The following is a 22,969-nucleotide window of genomic DNA, read 5'->3' on the forward strand; positions in this document are numbered from 1 at the left end:
TGTCGATTTTGAAAGCGATTTTCTGTTAGTTGTCGGTAGACTACAGCTCTGTGTAGTAACTGCCGCTCCACCTGAACCAGTGTTGCCAAGTCTGCGGTTGTTTTTCATGTCCGCGGTTTGAAGCAACCCACCCCAATACCATTAACGTGATATTTAGCCCCTAAAATGCGAATTTTAACAAGGCAACCCTGCCAAAAAAACGTATATTTTAACCTCGGGAAGCAATTTTTTATCGGGGAATCTCTTGGAAACGCGCTTGGGCTAGTTTTCAACTGGGAAGGATTTGTTGTGAATACCTGGCAACCCTGATCTAAAAGCACGTGCTGGAGATTTACTTCTAAATACAGGAGCGTCTTTACTAATGAGATGCGCATGAAAATCCCAATCGATTTTTTGCACAGCCCTACTTTATTTAACTTGTTGGTAGAATTCAGAAAAAAATACACCTGATTAAGATTAATATCTGTTACACGTATGTTTATTATGGAAAGGCCAATATGAAAAATGTAAATAAAAAAGACAGAAAAATACAGCATTTACATTTAATACCAAATACAAACTTGCATGATATACCAAAACCAAATACAAAACGATACAGTACTCACAATAATTCAATATGGTCAACAAGAATAGATATTGGTTATATATCACATACAAAATTCTGCTACGAAAGATAACCCGCATCATGAGAGTGTTTTGGTGGAATTAAAATGAGTGAATCCAGAAAATGAAGAAAAAACATGATAATCAAAATAAAAATGCAGCACCATCTTCTGGTGTTTGAATCTGGACCTTGGCACATTTACTTCCTGTAAGAGCAACTTACAAGAAATAATAATTTACGACAAAGACAGAGATACACTTCTTGTACAAATGAATATTTGAAATCCATAACATCCTTAAAGGATTAAGCCATATGTTTGCTCTATGTAAACAAATGTATCTTGAGTGATTAAGATGAAAAAAAAAATTATTCAATGCATAAACAGGTGCTTAATCATCTGAACCACTGGCACTAACATCAAGGAATGTGGAAATACTGCTCATAATGCATGAAGCGTATGACCTTTCCTTTATGCACTCTTTCATTTCAAACACTGCTTGTGATGTGTGTAACAGTCATAGTGGAATAAAACCCCAAAACAATGGTTATAATAAGGGCAAGTAAAATCTCACGACCATCTGTGGATTGTGAGGGCTGTGTATTCTTCAAGCTAGACTCTTTTCAGTATCACTCCATCGCGGGGTTTTGGATCTGATAAATTGAGGCCTTGTCCTTCAGAAGAGCCAGACACAGGTGGCAACTCCAGCTTCCTATAAAGAAGATTAAAGCTATATATTAATCAGTGCACAAACACATAACTATAACTACTACCAACTTAAATAGTAATGAACGCATAAATTTGTGCAATCATTTTGCAATACATGCACACATGCATGATATTTGATTGCTTTTTAAAGCTTTCTGACGTTATATTTTTGGTCTGTTCCCCATGCAATGCTATTGCACTGTATCACAAGACTTGGAATATAGCACACAAGTCAATAGTGTTACATGCAAATCTTAAAATGGCACACGACATCACTCGTACCTTCTGGAGGGTCTGCCATGGGAGGGCTGAGGCAGTACATGTGGTATCCTCGGTCACAGTCATCACAGAACAGAAGCTGGTCCTGAGGAAGAAGAGTTAAACGTAACTAGTAAAGTAACATTACTTTTCAATTTACAAGAAAATATCTAACCTATGTTTTCAAATATGGTGTCTTTTTAAATTAACTGGCAGCTTTCCAGTCTCCATGTTGAAAGAAATCGGAAGAAAGCACAGAGGTGAAGTGTGAACATATGTGACCCTGGGTCACAAAACCAGTCTTAAGTGTCAATATTTCATTTTTTTGAGGGTGCAAAAAAATCTAAATACTGAGAAAATCATCTTTAAAGTTGTCCAAATGAATTCTTAACAATGCATATTACTAATTAAAAATTTGCTACAAATATAACCCAGATACTTCAGACTGCTTTTGTGTTCCAGGGTCAACATATGTTAGTTAGTGTAGTAAAATGTGAACATGCTTTAACTCATCTAACTTGCACAAAAACAGATTCAGCATTCTTCGAAATGAAAAAAGAAATTGTGAAATGCAATGAAAATATGACACTTCAGATTTTTTTTTAATTATTCTCCTGTATCTTATGCACAACTGAAAGGTTTGTTTTCCTTCAGACTTATGCATTTCATTTCTGGAGTGAACAGGCTTTTACATTTGCCAAAAATATAACTTTTTATATTTAAAGCAAACAAGTAAGTCCAGCCTGGATTCAAAAATTAATGCAATGCATTACTTTCCACAAAAAGTACCATAATTAGTAAATTTTTAGGGAGTAACGCAATACTGTAATGCATGGCTTTAAAAGTAAGTTTCCCCAACACTGATCATGTGAGAAGACTCACGTCGTTCTCAGATGTGCCACAAACATTGCAGCACTTGCACTCGATGCACTGCCAGCGGTAAGTCTTCACAGCTGCCATCATCACGGCAGTGAACTGCAGGCATGAAGGATGTCCTATGAAAAGAAGGGAGAAAAAAGGCCACGTGTGAATCATGTGCATCTCAGTGTGGAGGTTTAGAGTTTGTTCTGTGTCTCTCGTGTGGTACCTGAACGTCCACAGTCAGAGCAGGACACCAGTTCCTCCGACTGGCCTGTTTTCTGGTTCATGTTGGAGTCGCCCAGGCAGAAGTCACAGTAGTCATTAGGTAACGCCAGGCCATTTGGTCCTTTCTTAGGAGCTGTAATAAAACAGAGGGTCAGATTGCAATCAATGTGATCGTGACAAATATCTGTAATGTCATTTGTGACCCTGGACCACAAAACCAGTCACAAGTGTCAATTTGTGAGTGTCAATGATGTGTGGTTAGTTAGGATCAGACACTATTTGGCAGAGATGCAACTATTTAAAAATCTGGAATATGAGGATGCAAAACAATTAAAATAGTGAGAAAATCGCCTTTAAAGTTGTCCAAATGCATTCTTAGCAATGCATATTACTAATCAAAAAATATATTTTGATATATTTACGGTAGGAAGTTTACTAAATGTCTTCATGGAACATGATCTTTACGTAATATCCTAATGATTTTTGACATAAAAGAAAAATCTATAATTTTGACCCATACAATGTTTTATTTTTTGGCTATAGCTACAAATAGAGACTTAAGACTGGTTTTGTATATTGTATAAGTATTGCATTAAGTATTGAGTCAGTATTGTATAAAGGTTGTTGCTCAAACATGAAGAAGGGTATATTTCGACTCGTTTGATCATGCACAACACTATAAGTGATGTGAGTGCACTCACTCTTGTGTTCCTCTCGTGGTGTAGGTGTGTGCATCTCCGGCTCCTCTCGGTCCTCTCCTTCCTCGTCAGCCAGGTGAGAGTGAGTGTAGTGGTAACTCAAACCTGGTCTGTTTTTATAGCGTTTCCCACAGACTAACACAAAGAAAAGGCTTGCAATTAAAACAGCATCATTACTCCAGTCTTCAGAGTCACACGATCCTTCAGAAATCAGTATGATATGCTAATTGGCAGCTTATATATATTTCTTCTTGTTAAAAACAATTGTTCTGCTTAATGTTTTTGTCAAACCGTAACATTTTTTTTCGGGATTCTTAAATGATTCAAAAGTTCAAAATGTAATTTTGAAATTCTTACCGTTACTTGAAAAAAAAGATAAAAATATTAATAATTTTTACTCCATAATAAAGTGCGTCACAACTCACTGTCACAAGCGTACGGTTTGTCTCGATCTTCCTGTGCAGCTGCGGCAGCTTCCATTTTCTTTTTCCCATTTCCAACTCCTCGACCCTGACAGATTAAAACCACATTTTCATAAAACTATTCCTCCAGGCCATCAAACGACCAAGAACATCGGAATATAATAAATGCTTAAAGGTATAATTCACCCAAAAACAAAAATTCAGTCATCAATTACTCTCCCTCATGTCGTTCCAAACCTGTAAGACCTTCGTTCTTCTTTGGAAAACACATGTTACCTTAGACTTTCCTTTTCCTCTTCTTTTTGGGGTCTCCTCCTCAAAATCTTCATCATCCAGATCATCCAAGTAGTCTTCCGGATCAAGGACTCTCTGAGAACATTTATGTATTCATAAATGATGTGCTCAGAGTATACAGTATATAAGAAGTCATATTGAAGAGCCTGCTTCATACCTTCCTGATGCGTGTGGAGCTGCTGGCCGCACTGGTCCCAGTGATTTCAGTCAGACTGGTTTCGTCCTCCGGCGGTCTGAGCTCGGTGGACACTCTTTTATCCAGCGGCTCTCCTTTCAGCAAGGCTTCCAGACTGCTTCCATCCAACGGCCCCAACACATCTTTTTTCAGGTTCAGTTCCAGCTCAGCTTTAAAAAGATGCAGTTTTGGTTAGGATTTGTAATCTAATTTTACATATTTTCTCTCGGACTTAAATATCTCAATCTATATCATTTATATTTATTTACCCTACAAAGTATGAAATTTGAAATCATCTGATTTTTTTTTTTAATGCAACAATTTGTTTAACCTTTTGATAAAAGTTTGCATATGTGAGACTGAACCACAAAACCAGTAATAAGGGTAAAACATTTTTTTTTTCATTAATCTGAAAGCTGATAAATAAGCTTTTTATATATGCATGGTTTGTAAGGATCGAACAGTATTTGGTTGAGATGCAACTATTTGAAAATCTGGAATCTGAGGGTGCAAAATAAAAATAAAAATACTGAGAAAATTGCCTAAAGTTGTGCAAATTAAATCCTTAGCAATGCATATTACTAAAAGTTTTATTTAAGGTTGATATTTACAAAATATCTTCATGGAACATGATCTTTTCCTAATATCCTAATAATTTTTGGCATTAAAGAAAAATATATAACAATTTTTTACTATAATTTTGACACATACAATGTATTGTTGGCTATTTCTACAAATATACTCCAGAGACTTAAGAGTGTTTTATGTTCAGCATCACATTTGATACACCAGGCTTTTAAGGCTAATATAGTATAATGTAGAAGAATATGGAAATAAGATCAAAATTAAGATTACATTTTGAGTTAGTATTGTAAATTGATGAAATATAACAGCACTACTAACATAAAATGCATATAAATATCAGTTATCAATTTAAACCTGCCATAATTGTTTTAGATATTCAATTCATTTTTAAAAATGCAATGCAATGTAATGCAATAAAGATATAATTCAGGAATGAACAAATAAACCATACCCAAAAGCCTGATGCATTATAAATACGTAAAAAAAAGCATGTATAATAAGTTTCTGCAATCCAATAAGTGTTCATCTCGAATGTTTACTAATAATATTTAAGGTATTAAAACATTTACTAAATAAAAGGAAGCCATGGAGTAGTGTGTGTATGGTTTTCATAAATGTGTTTATCAAAAACTGCTACAGAATATCGATTTTTAAACAAAGAGGATCACTGCAAGAAACAGATGATGTTAAGCATTACAAACAGGCAAAGATTTATCAGATACCAGCTTTGAGTGGAGGAAAAACCAGAGCAGGGTCTTCTGGTGGGTGAGCTCTTCTCTTCTTCCTCCATCTGCGAGCAGGATATGTGTACAGCTGTCCCGGTGCGCTACCTTAAACAGAAATCATATGTTAGCACCAGTATTATGGACTGAGAATACCATAAGTGCATTAGGCTGATGCTGAACCTGCACTCCTGTGTCTCTTCTCCATCCAAATATAACAGTTGCTTTGAGCGACTCCAGTCTGGGAGTCCAGGAAGGGCATGAGGATGCTCCTCTCGGCACACAGCCGGGCGTTATAACTGTGACACTGCTCCAAAGCATCTTTATAGTACTGCTCTCCAAGCCTTCAGTCCACACACACACACACACAAACAAACAAACACACACAACATCAAATAAAAGGTACTTCAAAGCATGTGATTTAGATTAATGTTAGTAAACATATTCACATCTGAGTTGTTAAGTCCTAGTCTTGGGAAAACAGCAGGGGATTTTTTTTACTATTACTTACTTATTTGGTGCATCACAATGTGCTTATATGTGACCCTGGAGCACAAAAGCAGTCTTAAGTTGCACTGGTGTGTATTTATAGCAATAGCCAACAATACATTGTATGGGTCAAAATTATAGATTTTTCTTTCAAGTCAAAAATCATTAGGATATTAAGTAAAGATCATGTTCCATTAAGATGTTTTGTAAATTCCTTACCGTAAATATATATTTTTTTATAAATATGCATTGCTAAAAACTATTTGGACATCTTTAAAGGCAATTTTCTTAGTATTTAGATTTGTAGCATCCTTAGATTCTATATTTTCACTTTGTCCGATCTTAACAAACCATACATCAATGGAAAGCTTATTTATTCACCTTTTAGTTGCATAAATCTCAATTCTTAAAAAAAAAAGACCATTATGATAGGTTTTGTGGTCCAGTATGCAAACAATGGACATCAATGAGATGTACTATTTTTTGCCAGTATAAAAGAAGCAACGGCAAAACTATAGACATTTATAACAAAAAGAAAAAAAAAGTTTGACAGGAAAACCCAACAACAAGGCAAAATAATTGGTGAATGGTTAGTGCAACTGATTAAAAAAAAAAACACACACACACACACACATGGCTGTATGCGGCGCTTTGATGTCAGAAAACGATGAATGAACGAGGTGCAGATTTTCATTATTAGTCAAACCACCCCAGTGCTTCAGCCTTACTGTATTGACAATAAAACCGTCGCGAATCAGCCACAAATTGAGAATATCACACGGATAATCATTCAAAGAGTTGATAAACTACATGTACTCACACTTTAACGATGTTCTCCACGGCAGTCGCCATTGTTTTGCTGTAGTGGGCTGTTGTTGTCTTCAGTGCGCATGCGCACTAGATGTTCTTTTTGAACGAACGCGACGTTCTTTTGGTCTTCAGAGGAGAATATGTTTGATCCGTCATTGCAGATGAAAGATAATCAGACTAAAGTTTCTGGAAAACAGTACAAAATATATTTGACCCTGGAACACAAAACCAGTCATATGTATCAGTTATTTTAATCGCGATTTATATATCATCTGAAATAAATAAACTTATTCATTGATGTTTGTTAGGATAGGACATTTGGCTGAGATGCAATTATTTGAAGATCTGGAATCTGAGGGTGCTAAAAATTTCAAATCGCCTTTAAAGTTGTCCAGGTAAAGTTCTTAGCAATAAATATTGCTAATCAAAAAATACGTTTTGATATATTTACAGTAGGAAACATGGAACATGGTCTTTACTTAATTTCCTAAAGATTTTTGGAATAAAAAAAATACTATAATTTTTTTAATCCATACAATGTATTTTTGGCTATGGCTACAAATATGTCTGTGCTGCTTATGACCAAAATATAAACATAATACTAATGTAATCTAAATAGCTCAAACCCATGGTTGCCAGGTTTTCACAACAAAAGCCCTCCAAAACAGCCCAGAATTAGCCCAGCTGCATTTTGAGAGGGTCCCTCTGTAGAAATCGCCTTCTGGGGGCGTGGGATTTGACATTTTTAATTATATTATTATTTTTTTATTTAATTAAGTTCCCCTGGTAAATTTCGTACTGTAAAATTATATGATGTTAATGGGGTCGCTCCATCTTCTTTTGGTTTTAACAGCAGTTTGCATCCTTGGTCATACATTAATATAATTAATTCACGTATTATGGAAACTTTTCAAAATGATTCGTGTTTACACAATTCAGTGAAAACAGACTATAGGGAAGTTATGATTATATGATGTGTCTCTGCTATTTGTTATAATATTGGTAAAGTAAATCCACACTTTACTGAAGAAACGCTAGCAAACTCTTGAGCAGCAACAACACTAGCATGTGCTCAACCATTGTTGTGCATGTTTGTTTGCACTAGCCTTTAAATTCGTCACATACTGCACGTCTACAAACCTAACACATACTACACATGTGCATGACATCACTGTTTTCAAAGATTCCTGTATTGGGTGTTTACACGGAAACATGCACTTTGAATCCTGTTTCAAAAAGATACATTTGAATAGGCAAAATGCAGAAAAGTTTACAGATTTTGGCTAAAAAAAAGTGTAAATGGCCACTAAGTAAAAAAAAAAAAAATCAAATATTTAATTCCTTGTTTGCTCAATTTATAAATTGAGGGAACGAAATAGTAAATTGTGTGCACGATTAAGCCTACTTTTTTTCCTGCATGCCAGAATCAAGAACATGTTCTACATTCACAGGTATTTGGCACTGATCACAAAGTCAAACCGTGGCAACACAGACATGAAAAAATACTATAGTAATTTATGGTAAATAGTACTATAGTTTTTTTTTTTAACCATATAGTAAAATGTATTATACTATATATATATTATAGTATTTACAACACATTGTTAATGAATGCTACAGCATACTGTAGTATTAACTGTAGTGAACTGATAAACTGTAATAGATACTGAAGTATACTAGTTTTTACTACTATGAACTAGTGTAGTGTAATCTACCCTAATTAGTACAGAATAGGGTAATTTTGTTTATATTACTATAGTTGTTAAATTACCACAGTAACTATAACATTAACACAATAAATTAAAGTACTACTTTACTATAGGTTCAGAAACGCTACAGTGTTTATTTACTAAAAAATTACTATAGATTTTTTAAATGTAAAATAGCGGGAAAACCGCGGCCTTGGCAACACTGCACCCGTTGCCCTCACACTGCGGTGGGCGTGGTTACGTTTACATGACATCATCCGTCCTTACAACCGCAACCGCCATTTATATTCCACCGCCATTTCACATCAACCCTAGTTGCGAAGAAGATGTCTCAGATGGAAAATCAACTGTGCAAGCTGTTTGTCGGCGGCCTCAACGTCCAGACAACCGACGACGGCCTGCGAAATCATTTCGAGCAATACGGAGCGCTCACGGACTGCGTGGTCGTGCAGAACCAGCAGCTGAAGCGCTCGCGTTGTTTCGGTTTCGTGACGTACTCGAGCCCCGAGGAGGCGGACTCGGCCATGGCGGCCCGACCGCACGTTCTGGACGGTAACACCGTCGAGCTGAAGCGGGCCGTGGCCCGGGAAGACGCAGGCAAACCCGAGGCCCTCGCGAAGGTGAAGAAGATATTCATCGGCGGGCTTAAAGACGACATCGAGGAGGATCACCTCCTCGAATGTTTCTCCCAGTTCGGCGCGGTGGAGAAGGCGGAGGTTATCACGGACAAAGAAACCGGAAAGAAGCGCGGCTTCGGCTTCGTGTATTTCGAGGACAACGACTCGGCCGACAAAGCAGTGGTGCTCAAGTACCACGTTATTAACGGGCATAAAGTGGAAGTGAAGAAAGCCCTAACCAAGCAGGAGATGCAGGCCGCAGGGAGTCGTGGTGGCCGCGGCGGGAGGGGGATGGGCAGGCCGCAGAACGGCTACGGCGCGCGCGGCGGCGGATACGGCAACTACAGCAGCGGCGGCGGGTATGGAGGCAATGACGGCTACGGCGGTGGCTACGGAGGCGGGTATGGGGGAGGCTACGGGGACCAAATGGAGGGCTACGGCGGTGGTAACGGCTACAATGACTTTGGCAGCGGCTATGGCCAGCAGTCCTCTGGCTATGGCCCAATGAAAGGTAATTACTCGGGCAGAAGCAGCGCTCCTTACTCCCGAGGAGGTGGAGGTGGTGGTGGTTACGGCAGGGGGGGTTACGGAGGCTCGTATTAGGAGCGTATATTAGGTCCTTCCCCAGCCCACATCACAGTTTCGACCACACATTATCTTCAGCTAAGTTGAGTCACTTTAATGTGGCATGGCATTGACTGAAACACTCAAGCTCCATTATCATTATCCAGTCCAGCAGATCATAGTTAGGGCTCACCTATTCGACTTTACTCCGTATCTCAGCTACTACTACACATCATTTTGCTCTCTTCCCTGAAGTACTAGGAAGTTTTTTTCCCCAAACAAGACATAGGACTACTACTCTGGATCTTTTGCTTATTATAAGACTGGCCAGTGGTGTCCGGGGCAGGCTACTTGTTCGCGAAACTGTTACTCACGTTTTTTTTTTTGTGCTTTGGGGTTAAGTTAAGAGTAGTATTTTTGCTTGTTAATTAGTGTATGCATGCGTTCTCCTCCTTTTAGTATATGTATTGTATTTTTATTGTGTCTGTTTTCTTCTTTTCAATAATGTATAGGGTCGTGAAACGATTAATCGCATTCGAAATCGGTTTGTTTACTTTGTGCACTGTGTAGGTTTATGCATATGTGAATACACGCATGTATCCATCAAAGATTTAGTGTATGATAATACATTTTTTTTTAATGTATACATGATTGTGTATTTATATATCCATAATAAATATACACCGTGCACACACACAGTTTGAAAACGAACATATATTTTCTATGCATTAATCGTTTCGCTGCCGAACAATTAAATCTGGTTTTGATTGAGAGCCAATCGCAGTGAAGCCCTGTAGAGATTCAAAAATTCATTGGCTGGCAGCAGGCATGATTTGCATATCACCTGATCTGTTGAGTGCATCAGTATCTGAAGTAAAAATCCAATTCGTTTTCTTAGTAAGACCAGACCTACTGTGAGCGATGAGGTTAATTGATGTTCTATGTATTTGTTGAAGCCGCCACTGGACATTTATTTTTACTCCTTTAGCAAATATGTTGAAATAAACCATGATTCTTCTTATTCTTCAAAAAAAAACATGTTAGTGCCCACCCACTCCCATGTAGCATGCCACATGATAACCCTAACCGCATTAATATTTCCTTATTTTGCAATAAACTTATAATTTTGTTTCTGTATACACATGCAGCATCTTTAAATCAATAGTTTAATCTTTAATTTGCAATGCTTCTTGGGATTGCAGTACTTTTTTTTTTTTTCATTGTATACCCATTTTTTTGTTTGGTTTTGGCTTTAAATGAAACGCATAGCTGATTAAGGGAATTATAACTCGTTACTTTTTAAAAATGAATGGGATGAATACTCCAGAAAACCCAACGCAGCTGAAAAACTGCACTGTTGTTGAACTCCGTTTGCTGCAGAATCTGCCGCCAACCAATGAAAAATTTAACCTTTCTTTTAATTAGGCTCAATGGCAACTAGAAGCTGTTCGTCCTAACATAAGAAACGTGTTTGGAATGAACCAAAATTTCTTTGGCGTCTCAAAATCGTAGCTTATTAAAGTACTAGTTTCAGCCTCAAATGTTCAGGCTCGCTAAAACAACCCTCAACATCCATTAATATAGTGATTAACGTGTCTCCTCCCAATTAGTGTCATTTGTTAAATAGTTCTAGCACATTATGAAAATTGGTGTTACACAAACCCTTTCTTTCGTCAGGTCTCTGAAGACCGATTTGAGTTGTTTTTCTACCGTTTAATCGCTTCGTAAAGGACTTAAATGCTCTTGTCTTATTGTATTACTGCTTCAACGGAATAACCTATTGAATATTGTTTATTCCAGATACAACTGAACTGTATGTATTTCTGTTAATAAAAGTCATTATTCCGTAACCATTATGGTTTATGGCCAGCTGAGATTTATTGGGTCGCATATAAGGCTCGTGCAGCGATTTTGTCTTTCCATCTAGGTAAGACTAAAACTGGAGGCCATTCTTTGCCAATATCAGGCATTGGCTCTAGTGCTCCATATTAATGACATTTCTTTGCACCAGACATGTGGGGATGTCAATATTTTCCCAACCATATGTTGTCTTTATTCTCAAAATATGTTTAGAGCTTTGTTCCAATACTTTTAGTGATCAGATAAGACGGATCTATACCTTAGCTGTGTCCACTACTACTTCATTGGATTCTCCAGGGCTACTCCAGAGATGTAGAAACCCAGCTGAAAATCCATAGGATAAACGCACCAGGTTTGTAGAAATGCTTTATACACCAGACATCACATCGGGTGTGTCTTTAACATACTTTGGATCCACCTGGAAAACCAAATCAGGTATTTGTGAGTCGTTAACGTAAAGCGTGCATGCAACTTTATTTCCTAAAATCTAGTAGTGAATGGCGTTAACTGGCGGTGACCATGTAACATGGAGGAAAAGTGGAAATTAGAACATGCTCTGTAGTTCAATGTGGTGATTGTGGTTTATGTAGTTATGTCTTAATCCAATATTTTAGCCGATTTCCAGTTTAAGGCCAAACCGGAGAACGAAGCTTATAGTTCCTGTTTACTTGGTGCATTAGTTCCAGATATTAATGGCATCAAATGCAAAGGAGATCAGCATTAATTAAGCAAGGTTTGTGCTTTCAGTTATTTACCTTACATCTTATCAATCCCCCTCCCCTCCTCATCTCGGTGTTTTGCTCGTGTTTTGTCCTACATTTCTAAGAGGGCAGTGGGTTGTGTTGATAATCGAGTGAGACTAGTTGAAATGCAACCGTACAACCTCTTGGCATTGGCCTTTTCAAAAGTGCTGTCATTTTAAAAGCACACCTCCTAAATAGACCCTTGTTAAAGGCACAGTGTGTAAATCTGAAGAGGTTGTGTAGCTAGACATGTCTCAGGAAACGGCTAGTTGACTTGACGCTTACATGCATCTGCATCTATTTTCTTTTTCCACAGAGAGAACACAATGGAAGGAATTAAATAAAATCTCACTTCGAAGCGCGGCTGCTTGATGAACCTCTGCAGCGGCTGTGAATCCAGTTGGTCTGAAAGATGGAGAAAACTCCAGTGAGTTTGGTTTGTAAATCAGTGTTTTACTGAAAGTCATCCCAATTATATTTACAGTATTTCCTTTTCTCTGTCTTAGCGTTCTAGCAGAGTTTGCATATGAATATGCCAGATTCCCGTGGACCTCGGAGAGGCAAGCTGCCCATGGTAAGATTTTGTACATTAAGCCCTGACATCTCTTGCATTTTAGTGATTTGAAATCAAAATATATAATTGCATATAAGATTTAAGTGACAATTGTTCAAAGTCCACTTACGGTATTCTAGGTGCTTAAGATGCGTTTTTCTTTCTACAGGTTATCTTATGGGTTTTTCCATTGTTTTAATTTAGTGTAACATAATACGATAATTAAAAAAAAATAATTTTAAGAAAGTTTTTCAGTTCAACTTTATTTTTATCAAATTATGGCGTGCATTTGTTTCAAAAATTGGTATAAGGCTATTCAAAACAATTTAATATAAATTGCTATAATCGTAATTTAATAATCACAATTACTATTTTAAGGGAAGAATTGACAATTGATTGGTCCTAATCCTGCAACCCTAATTACATTCTTTTAATACCACCATTGTTGTCAAGCATCATGGTTGCTGGAAAATGTGTCTTCTGTTCATTTTTTTTATGATAAAACTTGTAGAAACAAGAGCAGGGAAACAAGACCTGAATATATTCCTACAAAGAACAATCACAGAAATAAGAAAACAAATATTCTGGATTTTTGTATGTCAAGTTATGTTATTATCTATACAAAAAAGTAATTTTAGAAAGGTTGACAATGCATCAAACATTTGATGCTCTTTTTGTTATTTTTGAAAAAGGGGGAAAGACAAATGAGATTTAAGCCATTTTTGCTTATGAATGAAAATGTTTGCATTCAATATAAGAAATGAACAACTTATCAGATAATAGCTTTGGAGCTTCATGATAAAAAAAATATCGTCTTTGAGGATAAAGGTATGGGTTCACACCTGTAAGGTTAGAAACATAGGTGCTTTAAATCAACCCTTAATTTGTTGGTAATACAACTTAAAAAATTCAAATATCAACAAACAAATGGGAATCTGTTTCCTCCACAAAACGAGCAAGACTCATCAGCATCCGATGTTTTGAAATAGACAAATTAACGGGATACATTTTAGGAAGGATTTTATAGTGTAATGAATCTCCTTAACCTTTTTAAATATACAAAATTTACTTGGCTTTTCTCCCAGTAATGTTTCTCTTTGTCTGAAATATTTAGCGTACATATCTGCTGTTGCATCTCGAATCTAAAGTATGCATACCACCCAAACATAAAGCCGAATAACACGGTGGCCTTTACTTAATCTAAGGTGATTTGTTTTTTTTTTTATTCTCTGAGTTAATACTACTCAAATTACATGTGTCTTCTGTTTGTTTTCACAGACCTGGTACGTGGAGGGCGACTGCATTCGGTTCCTTTGACCGAAGTTGAATGAAATGCACAATGGCAAATTACACATGAACATGAATAAACATGGCATTGAATGACTGAAGAATTCAATAAAAAAATTACTGGATAACTTGAGTCTTTTATTAATGTTTGAATGCATCAAGTGGTTTTACACAGGATGAAACAAGGATAAACGTCGAGTAAAGTTAACACAAATGATTAACGTTTAATATAGCTGATAAGGGTTACAGAAGCTTGTTATTGTGATCGTGTTCTTGCTTGGCGACGCGCGGATGATGGAAGACTCTTGGAGCGTGAGTCCAGTAATAGCCTCGAGCTGCTAACCAGTCAATAAAACAACAACCCCGGCCACCTCATGAGCGAAAGAGCACAAACGGCCTACTGAAGTCGTTCTAAGCTCGACTGGAGGCTTTAAACGAACGCAAACGACAATAAACAAAATGCCCGCCCCTAGACATAAAATGTTGTAACGTTAGCAAACTAACTAGCCTAGCGCGATCTGCTCAAACCATGGTCTCTGCGAGGGGTAAGTGTGTGCTGCTGTGAGGGGGCTTTAAAGATGCAGTTGACTAAAAAGCTGGTAAAGAGGAAACCGACGTGACCAATAATGAATAAAGCGGTCATTTGATTCTTTGTGTGAAATAATGCTGTATTATAGCTGCACGGGAGATATTCAAAACAATCTCGTGCTAACCGTTTCCAGCGATCGATCCACTGATGTGATTTATAAACGGACTTTTTCATTCAAATTATAGATGCAGAACTGTCATGTTAAACTAGAAGTTATTTCGTGTTTAGAGTTACGGCTAAAGCATGTAACACGTTTTAATTAAACAGCAACACATTTTAGTTGCAGAGTCTCTTGATCTCGGACTAGTTTGGACTTGCAGGAAGATGCTAAAGAAGACCCAGGACTGCACAGCTTCAGACACACACACACACACACACACAAGGAAAGCCTTCCGGCTCATTAATGACTTGAGAAGGTTTGTAAACCGATGAATCTATTCAGCACCTCGTTATTCGGGTAATACTTGCATAGTCTTGATTTAATGCCATTTGCTTAATGCAACTATAGGGCTGTGAATCTTTGGGTATGGCTTCGATTCGATTATAGAGATTCGATTCTGAATTCTTTAAAGAACCACACAGATGGGAAATCAAAAATTACCTGTATTACAGTGTATGATGTAGCTTTCAATCAGTGTAAACAATGTGCAAAGTAATTAAACCAAAAAGTACACGATTTATAAAGTTATATGCTTCTAAAGTAAGGAGTCGACTCTGAATCGCTGAAAAGAGTCGTTATAGATTTCAAATCTTTTGCCCATCTCTATGTACCAGGGGCGTCGCACCCGTGGGGGATGTGGGGGTTTTAACACCCACACTTTTCCCGGTTAGAGGGTTCGACACCCGCACATTTTCTGCAGTTTTTCCGCAGTTTTGCACAAACGCCTTATTACAGTCGTTCCTCCGTTTCTCTGGCCGCTGTGCTGCGCTCGCCGCGGCTGCCTCCTCCCCCCTCCCTCTCAAACTTGACACCTGCTGTGAGTGTGATCGGCTGATGATTGGCTGTTCTGCCTTAAGTCCCGCCTCTCTTGGGGTGTTATCGGTCAGCTCGTGCTGAGGAGGCGGGAACTTATGGTTATTTACATCTCCCTTTTCCAGGTACTTTGAATGAGTGTTTATGCTTTAGAGGTTTTTAAATAAGCTTGATATGTGTTTGGGAAGATGTTCTGTTAATCGTTTTGTTTACATGTCGAGTGTTTTCGGTATTATATTTCGTTTTTTAGACTAATGCTAATTGCTATTATTGGGATATTGTTTGCATACCTGTTGAAAAACTATGAAATTAAAGTGTATATTAATTTAATGTTTAAAAACAGTAAATTGTTACATTATTTATACCACCAGAGAAAAAGCTTTGTGTGGGCGTTTTTTTCTCTCCTTTTCTGATTTTGCGTTTTTTTCTCCCCTTTTCTGATTTTGCGTTTTTTTCTCCCCTTTTCTGATTTGGCGTTTTTTTCTCCCCTTTTCTGATTTTTTTTTATTTTCTTTTTTTTAATGTAGGATTATTTTTTTCCCAGCCAAACGCTGCAAGCCGGAAATCCCGCACAGTGCCAGAGAACTTTGAGCCCTGCATTTTGTACCCCTCTGTCAATGTGTTTATCATTTTTATTGTTTATAAACAAACCACATCCATCCCCCACACTTTTGAAAAGCTTGCTACGCCCCTGCTATGTACGTCACTAGGAACACTTTGCATAATAATCTCTGTTGGGAGAAATGGACCCCCCCCCCCCCATTCATTTTCACCACAATACCAGAGCAGTACAACAAATCCCTTTTGTTGTGTTCACAACATTTCACTGATGACTGCTTTTCTAATCTCGGTGAGTTCAAGGCGGGATTTTCAAAGCGTTTGGCCATAAAAGAGGGTTCGTTACCAACTTTATTTAGACCAACGAGCATCTCCGAATCACAACGCCAAGTATGATTATGAAGTTATGTGTCTGTTTTCTCCCGAGCGTCTTATCAGTATGTGTGCTGTCTGCAGCCTGTCTGCGCTGATCTTCATTTACAAACACGTCATTAAAATGAAGTGTAACTCTGTGAATACTCAACAAAGAGACATAAGAGAGATATCTATAGAAAGCTTGACATATCTACTTTAAAACTAAACAAGTGCTGCCGGAAACAGATATTCTGTGATAAAGTAATCCATATGAAAACGATGCGATGTCTGTTTTTCATGTCTCCGTTCGTTATATCTAATGTGACCACGCCCCCGCGCTATTCAGATTCAAACTGAAGCGCACGGCTTGAATATGCACACAGAAGAAAAAGCAGCGAGACTGTTCAAGTTTTTTATTTTACTGTTTGCTTCGCGGTGAGAGGAATAAGACATAATTCACCCAAAAAAGATGCTAACGCATTGTTTACCGTGAAGTTGTGTGCGGAACAACCAATCAAACCTGACTATGTTAGTTGACCAATCAGAACACAGTATGCTACCGAAAAGTGGGGTTTAAGGAAACTGAACAGCTTCGCGCGAACCGTTTGGGGATCTCTGAGAATTGAGGTAATTTTAAAATGATATTTTGACAAAATGACAATTTTTTTTAACCTTGGATGGATTTAAACCAAATGTACAGGACTTATAAACAGTGATAGGAAGCTTAGAATTCCCATCTGGCTCTTTAACCGCCTCATTTACTTAACTATATTACAATGAAATCCTAATCTAATCATGACAAACTATATATTGTTGGAAAGGTCTAAGACTCCTAAATATATATTTTACCAATCTTTGTTAAAAATTATATAGGAAAAGTAATAGATTAATTTATGGCAAGGGTGCACCTCTAAAACCTACATCATAACAGGAGTTCTGACCTTTTGCCCTTTTCTGACCTTTTTCACATTTTAGCAGACTTTATGGTTAGAAAACATAGGTTAAAAAACAACAACAACAACAACCTTTTGTCCATTGTTAGATGTTAGCAATGACCCACTGATAATCCAGTCTCTTAAAGTAATGTTTTATTTAAACTGATGAGCAATAATAATATTTAAAGTGAAGTGTAATTAATTTTAGTTTCCTTACTAAAGTCTTCACTGATAAAAGAGATAAAAAAATTATAGGCAGAGCTGACTCTAATTAGTTTGTACACTGCTGTCAAAGGTTGTTGTTGAAGAAATTAATATTTGTATTAATCAAGAATGCATTCTATTGATCTAAAGTAACAGTTAAGATATCTTACATGCTGTTCTTTCTAATAATCAGATAATCCTGATTTTGTTGCATGGTTTCCAAAAAATGTTAAGCAGCACAACTGTTTTAAACACTGATAATAATCAGAAATGTTCCTTGAGCAGCAAATCAGCATATAAAAATGATTTCTGAAGATCATGTGACACTGAAGTAATGATGAAAATACAGCTTTGATGACAGGAATAAACTACATATATATACACACACATATACATACATATATATATATATATATATATATATAGAAAAATAATAACTAAAAACTAAATATATTAAAATAGAAAATGTATTTTAAATTATAACGCACAATATTGCTATTTTTACAGTATTTGTAATCAAATAAATGCATCATTGGTGAGCATAAAAGACTTTTGAGTGGTAGTGTATTTATATTATAGTGCACAATTATTTTGCTACAGTTATATATATATAAAAAAATATAAACAACTAGTTATCGTCATTGCATAACCTTTAGTGGTAAGTCATCTTAAATCCGGTCTGTTGCCTGCCTGGTCACCTCATCTTTACTGTGTGTGACGTGTTTTTATCTCTGTGATATTCCTGCTGTGTCCAGGTGTTGCTCCCAGCTGCCGGTCTTCTGCAGCTGATGGATGTTCGACAGGCTTGCTGTGACCTCCTGCAGGTGCAGCTTCACCCCACCAACTGCCTGGGCATCCGAGCCAAAGTTTGTCAAGTGATAAAACTCACGGTGTCCACTGAAGAGAAGGTGACACTACCAAGTCTTTTGATCTAGTTGCATCTTTTCGATTACGCTTCTCGGTTTCTCATCACATCACAAGCCTGTTTTCAGCTCAGCTTTGCTGAATTTGTAGACTGCAGACGGTTGATGGTTGGTTTTTACATGTAGCCATCTGTCTGTCAAACTGCATTAGCTGCTGTCTGCTTGCGGTCTCCAGTCTGCGCTCACACACACACACTTGATGGCAGATGTCATCCGGCAGATGCTTCGGTGTCATCTGAGAAGTGACACACAGACAGTAGAGGATAGTTGCCTGGTCTGCTGTGGATGTGAGCTGCATTCATGCAATATATATAATAGACTTTGTTCTCGTCTGAAACACCCCCAGGTGTTTGAAGCCTTGATTAAGCACGATAAAGAGGCACATCTGGAGCAAATGCCTAAACTCGTACAACATGTTTGACTGCCCCTGCTATCCAGAGATAATCTGGTTCAGGTATGATGGCGCACAATTTCAAAGAGAGTTCTCTCCATGTAATGATGCATCCCAAAATAGATACAAATGTGATGATTCAAGTTGGTTGAGATGTTAAACTAATCGTGATACGCTTGGGTTTATATGAATGTATCTCGGACTGTTTTCAGAAAAGTTTAGGCTTGGTCCACACTAATATATTTTGGGATGAAAACGCATCTTTGTGTCTCCATTTTAGCGTTTCGTCCACACTGAGACTGAGCTTTTTAAAAATGCTATTGATGGCGAATAAACTTGAAAACATTGTAGTGTGGACTGTGAAAACCTTTAAAAATGATAACGCATATTTAGACATGGGACACATTGTACCAATAGAGGTCTATGTTTATACACACTAACACTACAGATGTGTTACTTTGTAAACTCTTCATATCACAGTCCTGCTCAGAAAATGTACTCACGATTGCTGTGGACGAGGATTCGATTAGAACTACAAACGTGCATAAAAAGTGTTGAAAACTACAAACATGGCGGATATGCGAGACTGATGGACAGGTAGAGAAAGGGGTTTGAGTGATAAATAGTCAGTATCTAACCTGTTGGAAAAGTATTTATTTATTGTTATCCATGTCATAATTCATCTGCAGCACCACTGTGAACTTTAATAATGATACGTTTGGTATTTAACTCTTAAATGCATTATACGAACATAAAAAGAGAGTTCTCTGCATGATTGAGCCGAGACTGGCAACGTGTCTCTTCATTTCTTTCAAATACGGTAGGAAGTTAAATGAAATCGTTTTTGAAAAGACGATTGATGATATCGCAGTTTAAATGGTGACAGGATACACATAACTAAGCAACAGAGCATCCATTAAAGACGCAGTTATGTCCACAAGATTGCCTACTATTCTGCTACAGACTCAAAAGTTTGTTAAGGGCATTGGGATGCAGCATGCTATTTTCAATTCATAAGTGCATCACTGCTTTGTGGTAACCATGTCAGGTTTGGAACGAGTAATTAACAACAGGATTTTTATTTTTGGGTGAACTATCTCTTTAAAGTGCAGAGGTTGCCTCTAGTTTTAAATGGAAGGAGCACAGACAAAGTCTTAGTTTGTTTATATGAAGAGATTCGTTTTTTTGTATTATTGATTGTGAAATCAGTATCACGTCGAGCTGAGGGAATCGTTACATCACGAGCAATCTCTCTGTGTTTGTTGTGATTTCTATTGTGATTTTATTCAAGGATTATTTATATGTATATGTGTTTTTGTACAGATTGTAGAGGAGCCCTTAATAAAAACAACACTTGTAAGGACTTCTTCATCGAGGCAATGAAGCACCAGCTTCTATCCACAGACTAGAGGTATTAATATATATTCGCTATATTACACAAACTTACAGTACTAGTCAAGTTTGGGTGTACTTACTAGTCCTTTATTATCACTAGTTTTCTGAGTGATTCACCAAGTCTGATTCAAACTTTAACTCACAAGTTAGCTCGAGGATACTCGGTTTAACACTGTATGCATCTAGACTGCTTACCTGTATAACTGCGAATGGGGAAAAGTGCAACACGCTTCAATGTTAAAAATAGCGTCAAATGAAAAGAGTGAAATGACTTCCAGCCTTTTAATTAAGACTGCTAGAGCAATCATGGCTGATTGTAAGACATTGTGTAAATGTAAAATAAAACCAAACTGGACGAAGGGGCAGCTGTTACTTCTTGCCCAACTTGTGCATGATAAAAAGGACAATTAAATTAAAGGGAAATCATTGTGAAATCATTGTGTTTATTTACGAGTCAGTTTGCCAGCAACAACCGTTTTAGGATCAATGACTTGGGAGTCCTCTTAACTACACCTTACTTTTCACAGATTCAGGATCTGGTTTTAGTGCTAAACGCAAAGGTTATGACTGACACAAGAGAGATTTACTGCTGATCACAGAACCGGGCTTCACTGAATGACAAATCGCAGACTGAATTTTGATTCACCGTGCAGCCCTAGTCTTACCCTCTTTCCGTTGGTGTAATGTTGGTGTGGTGTACATGACCGGTAAGGTGTATGCAGTGGGGGGGGATTTAACGGCTCCTTGCATGTGCGGACGGTGGATGTGTATGATGGGCTGAAGGACCAGTGGCACTCTGTTCCCAGCATGCAAGAGCACCGCTGTGCTGGGGGACCTGCTGTACGCTGTGGGGGGCTTTGACGGCAGCACAGGTATACCTTAATAAAAAAAAAAAAAAAAAAAAAAAAAAAAAAATCAGGATGTATTCATTCAAAAGTTTGGGATTTGTAAGATGGATAAATATAAGTCTCCAGTCTATGTGCCAAATGTAACTCCTAATTCAAATGGATAATGCTGTTTGTTATGACGCAGTTTGGTGTGCAGTTGTCCATGTTGGACACGGAGTCTTTCTTTGGTCATGATAACTCTCTGAAATAGCACCGGCTTGGTGTCTTTTTGGTCAAATTGCACTGTTCATCTTCTTCAGTAGAGCTGGTACTATTGCAATCGCAGGTAAATCCCAAGATAGCACAGGCTCATTGTCAAGTCCTACTCTTGTTCAAGTTCCAAAAGGACACATGGATGACTCAAATTTCCAGCTCAATCAGTTTTATTTTTATTTTGGCTTTGTCAGATGATTGGTCTGTTCGTTAAATTAGATTGTAAACCTTTAAAAACATGTAGCTTCAACATGTTAAACAGCATTCCAAACACCATGAAAGTACATAAAGAATTTCACTGACCACTGGCATCTTTGCACTGAACCTACACGTGAACTTGGAGTGTCTTCCCAGTGAAGTTTGTTTGTCTGAATGACTGAGGAATTCCAGGTTTTTAACAAGTGCTCCAAATCAGTTAAAATGACAGAACAGGTGACAAGCAGCCAGATTGGTGCTGCTGGTGCACTCTGGGAAGTGTAGTTCTTGGACTCATTCCTAAGATTGAGCTCAACACTCATGTCAAGTATACCTTTTATCCTGTTGAGATGACTGTAGAGCGTTCCTGTTTACAATACTGATCATTGTGACATGACAACTAATTATTAAGAAAACACTGCCAATATTGCCGGCTCAATTATCACATATTTTCATTCTCACAATGACCTGGTTTCTTTTTAATTTGGATATATACTGATCTAAAAGTGATAGTATGCAGTAAAGCATTGTTTTAGTCGCCTGGAGTAACCGCTGCCATTACATTTGATGTCTTCACACTTCATGCTCCACAACTGTGTAACTATGACATTCATCCGTGGATTATGCACGAATGTGGTTTGTGAACGATGTATTTATGTATTTCTAAAGAGAATTCGACTGCTGTGTTGTGACTGTCAGTCGATGAGCTGTCACTGGAGGGCAGCAGTCAGTCATGCATTGCCAAGATGAAAGGGAATTTGATCTTATTACAGATTTGCATTAAATTTGCATTAACGTCAAATTTTGACCAAGCTGATTTTAAGCATGTACTGTATATTTAGATGATTTATTCTGTGAATGAGCCAGACTTGTTGTTTTTATTATGACATACTTTACACTATTATGCACTTGTGTTATGCACGATGTACTCTAGTGTATGGACTTAATAAGTGTGTGCAGTATTGAAGTCTGATAGTACGGTGCCCGGAAGGTGACACGGTCATAATAACATAACTCGTGGTCACGAGATATTAATTTATGGTAACTTTACATTATGTCATGACCAAGAGATCATTTTATCGAGGTAACAACATCCTATATTTTTATATTAATTGTTATATATGCTTATTTTCCCTTTCAATTTGAGTATGGCTTTTCCTTATGCTAGCA

At 37.5% G+C, this 22,969-nt stretch overlaps 2 protein-coding genes and 1 long non-coding RNA gene across 5 annotated transcripts; 1 reads left to right on the top strand and 2 right to left on the bottom strand.

Moving 5' to 3' along the window:
* Positions 1-462: 462 nt before the first annotated feature.
* On the bottom strand, positions 463-7,014 carry LOC127971763 (zinc finger protein ubi-d4-like). Its single transcript, XM_052574985.1, has 11 exons — positions 6,860-7,014; positions 5,734-5,894; positions 5,551-5,658; positions 4,226-4,413; positions 4,051-4,143; positions 3,778-3,862; positions 3,356-3,487; positions 2,656-2,787; positions 2,451-2,563; positions 1,593-1,674; positions 463-1,314 (listed from the first exon to the last, which is right to left on the bottom strand). The coding sequence occupies exons 1-11, from the start codon at positions 6,889-6,891 to the stop codon at positions 1,232-1,234; spliced, it is 1,209 nt and encodes a 402-aa protein (XP_052430945.1). The 5' UTR covers positions 6,892-7,014; the 3' UTR covers positions 463-1,231.
* A 1,796-nt stretch (positions 7,015-8,810) lies between these two features.
* Positions 8,811-14,310, top strand: LOC127971765 (heterogeneous nuclear ribonucleoprotein A0). 3 transcript variants are annotated; one of them, XM_052574986.1, is made up of 4 exons: positions 8,811-12,332; positions 12,659-12,769; positions 12,849-12,916; positions 14,174-14,310. In XM_052574986.1, the coding sequence occupies exon 1, from the start codon at positions 8,885-8,887 to the stop codon at positions 9,776-9,778; it is 894 nt and encodes a 297-aa protein (XP_052430946.1). In that variant the 5' UTR covers positions 8,811-8,884; the 3' UTR covers positions 9,779-12,332; positions 12,659-12,769; positions 12,849-12,916; positions 14,174-14,310. The 3 variants fall into 3 exon arrangements, with proteins under 3 accessions (XP_052430946.1, XP_052430947.1, XP_052430948.1); XM_052574987.1 differs by having other exon boundaries at positions 8,833-9,686; XM_052574988.1 differs by lacking the exon at positions 14,174-14,310 and adding an exon at positions 14,010-14,121 and having other exon boundaries at positions 8,833-9,686.
* Positions 14,311-20,927: 6,617 nt separating this feature from the next.
* On the bottom strand, positions 20,928-22,498 carry LOC127971768 (uncharacterized). Its single transcript, XR_008156911.1, has 2 exons — positions 21,908-22,498; positions 20,928-21,382 (listed from the first exon to the last, which is right to left on the bottom strand). It is a non-coding gene; the product is annotated as an uncharacterized LOC127971768 (long non-coding RNA).
* Between the last annotated feature and the right edge of the window lie 471 nt (positions 22,499-22,969).

Source organism: Carassius gibelio, chromosome B14 (assembly GCF_023724105.1).
Source record: "Carassius gibelio isolate Cgi1373 ecotype wild population from Czech Republic chromosome B14, carGib1.2-hapl.c, whole genome shotgun sequence".
NCBI classification, from domain to species: Eukaryota; Metazoa; Chordata; class Actinopteri; order Cypriniformes; family Cyprinidae; genus Carassius; species Carassius gibelio.

Excerpts from the sequence above, each read along its gene's own strand:
- LOC127971763 (XM_052574985.1), bottom strand. The coding sequence starts at position 6,891 with ATGGCGACTGCCGTGGAGAACATCGTTAAAGT. Across the intron at positions 5,895-6,859 it reads GTGGAGAACATCGTTAAAGT|GCTTGGAGAGCAGTACTATA; the intron begins GTGAGTACATGT and ends TGTGGACTGAAG. Across the intron at positions 4,144-4,225 it reads GCTCCACACGCATCAGGAAG|AGAGTCCTTGATCCGGAAGA; the intron begins GTATGAAGCAGG and ends AAATGTTCTCAG.
- LOC127971765 (XM_052574986.1), top strand. The coding sequence starts at position 8,885 with ATGTCTCAGATGGAAAATCAACTGTGCAAGCTGTTTGTCGGCGGCCTC.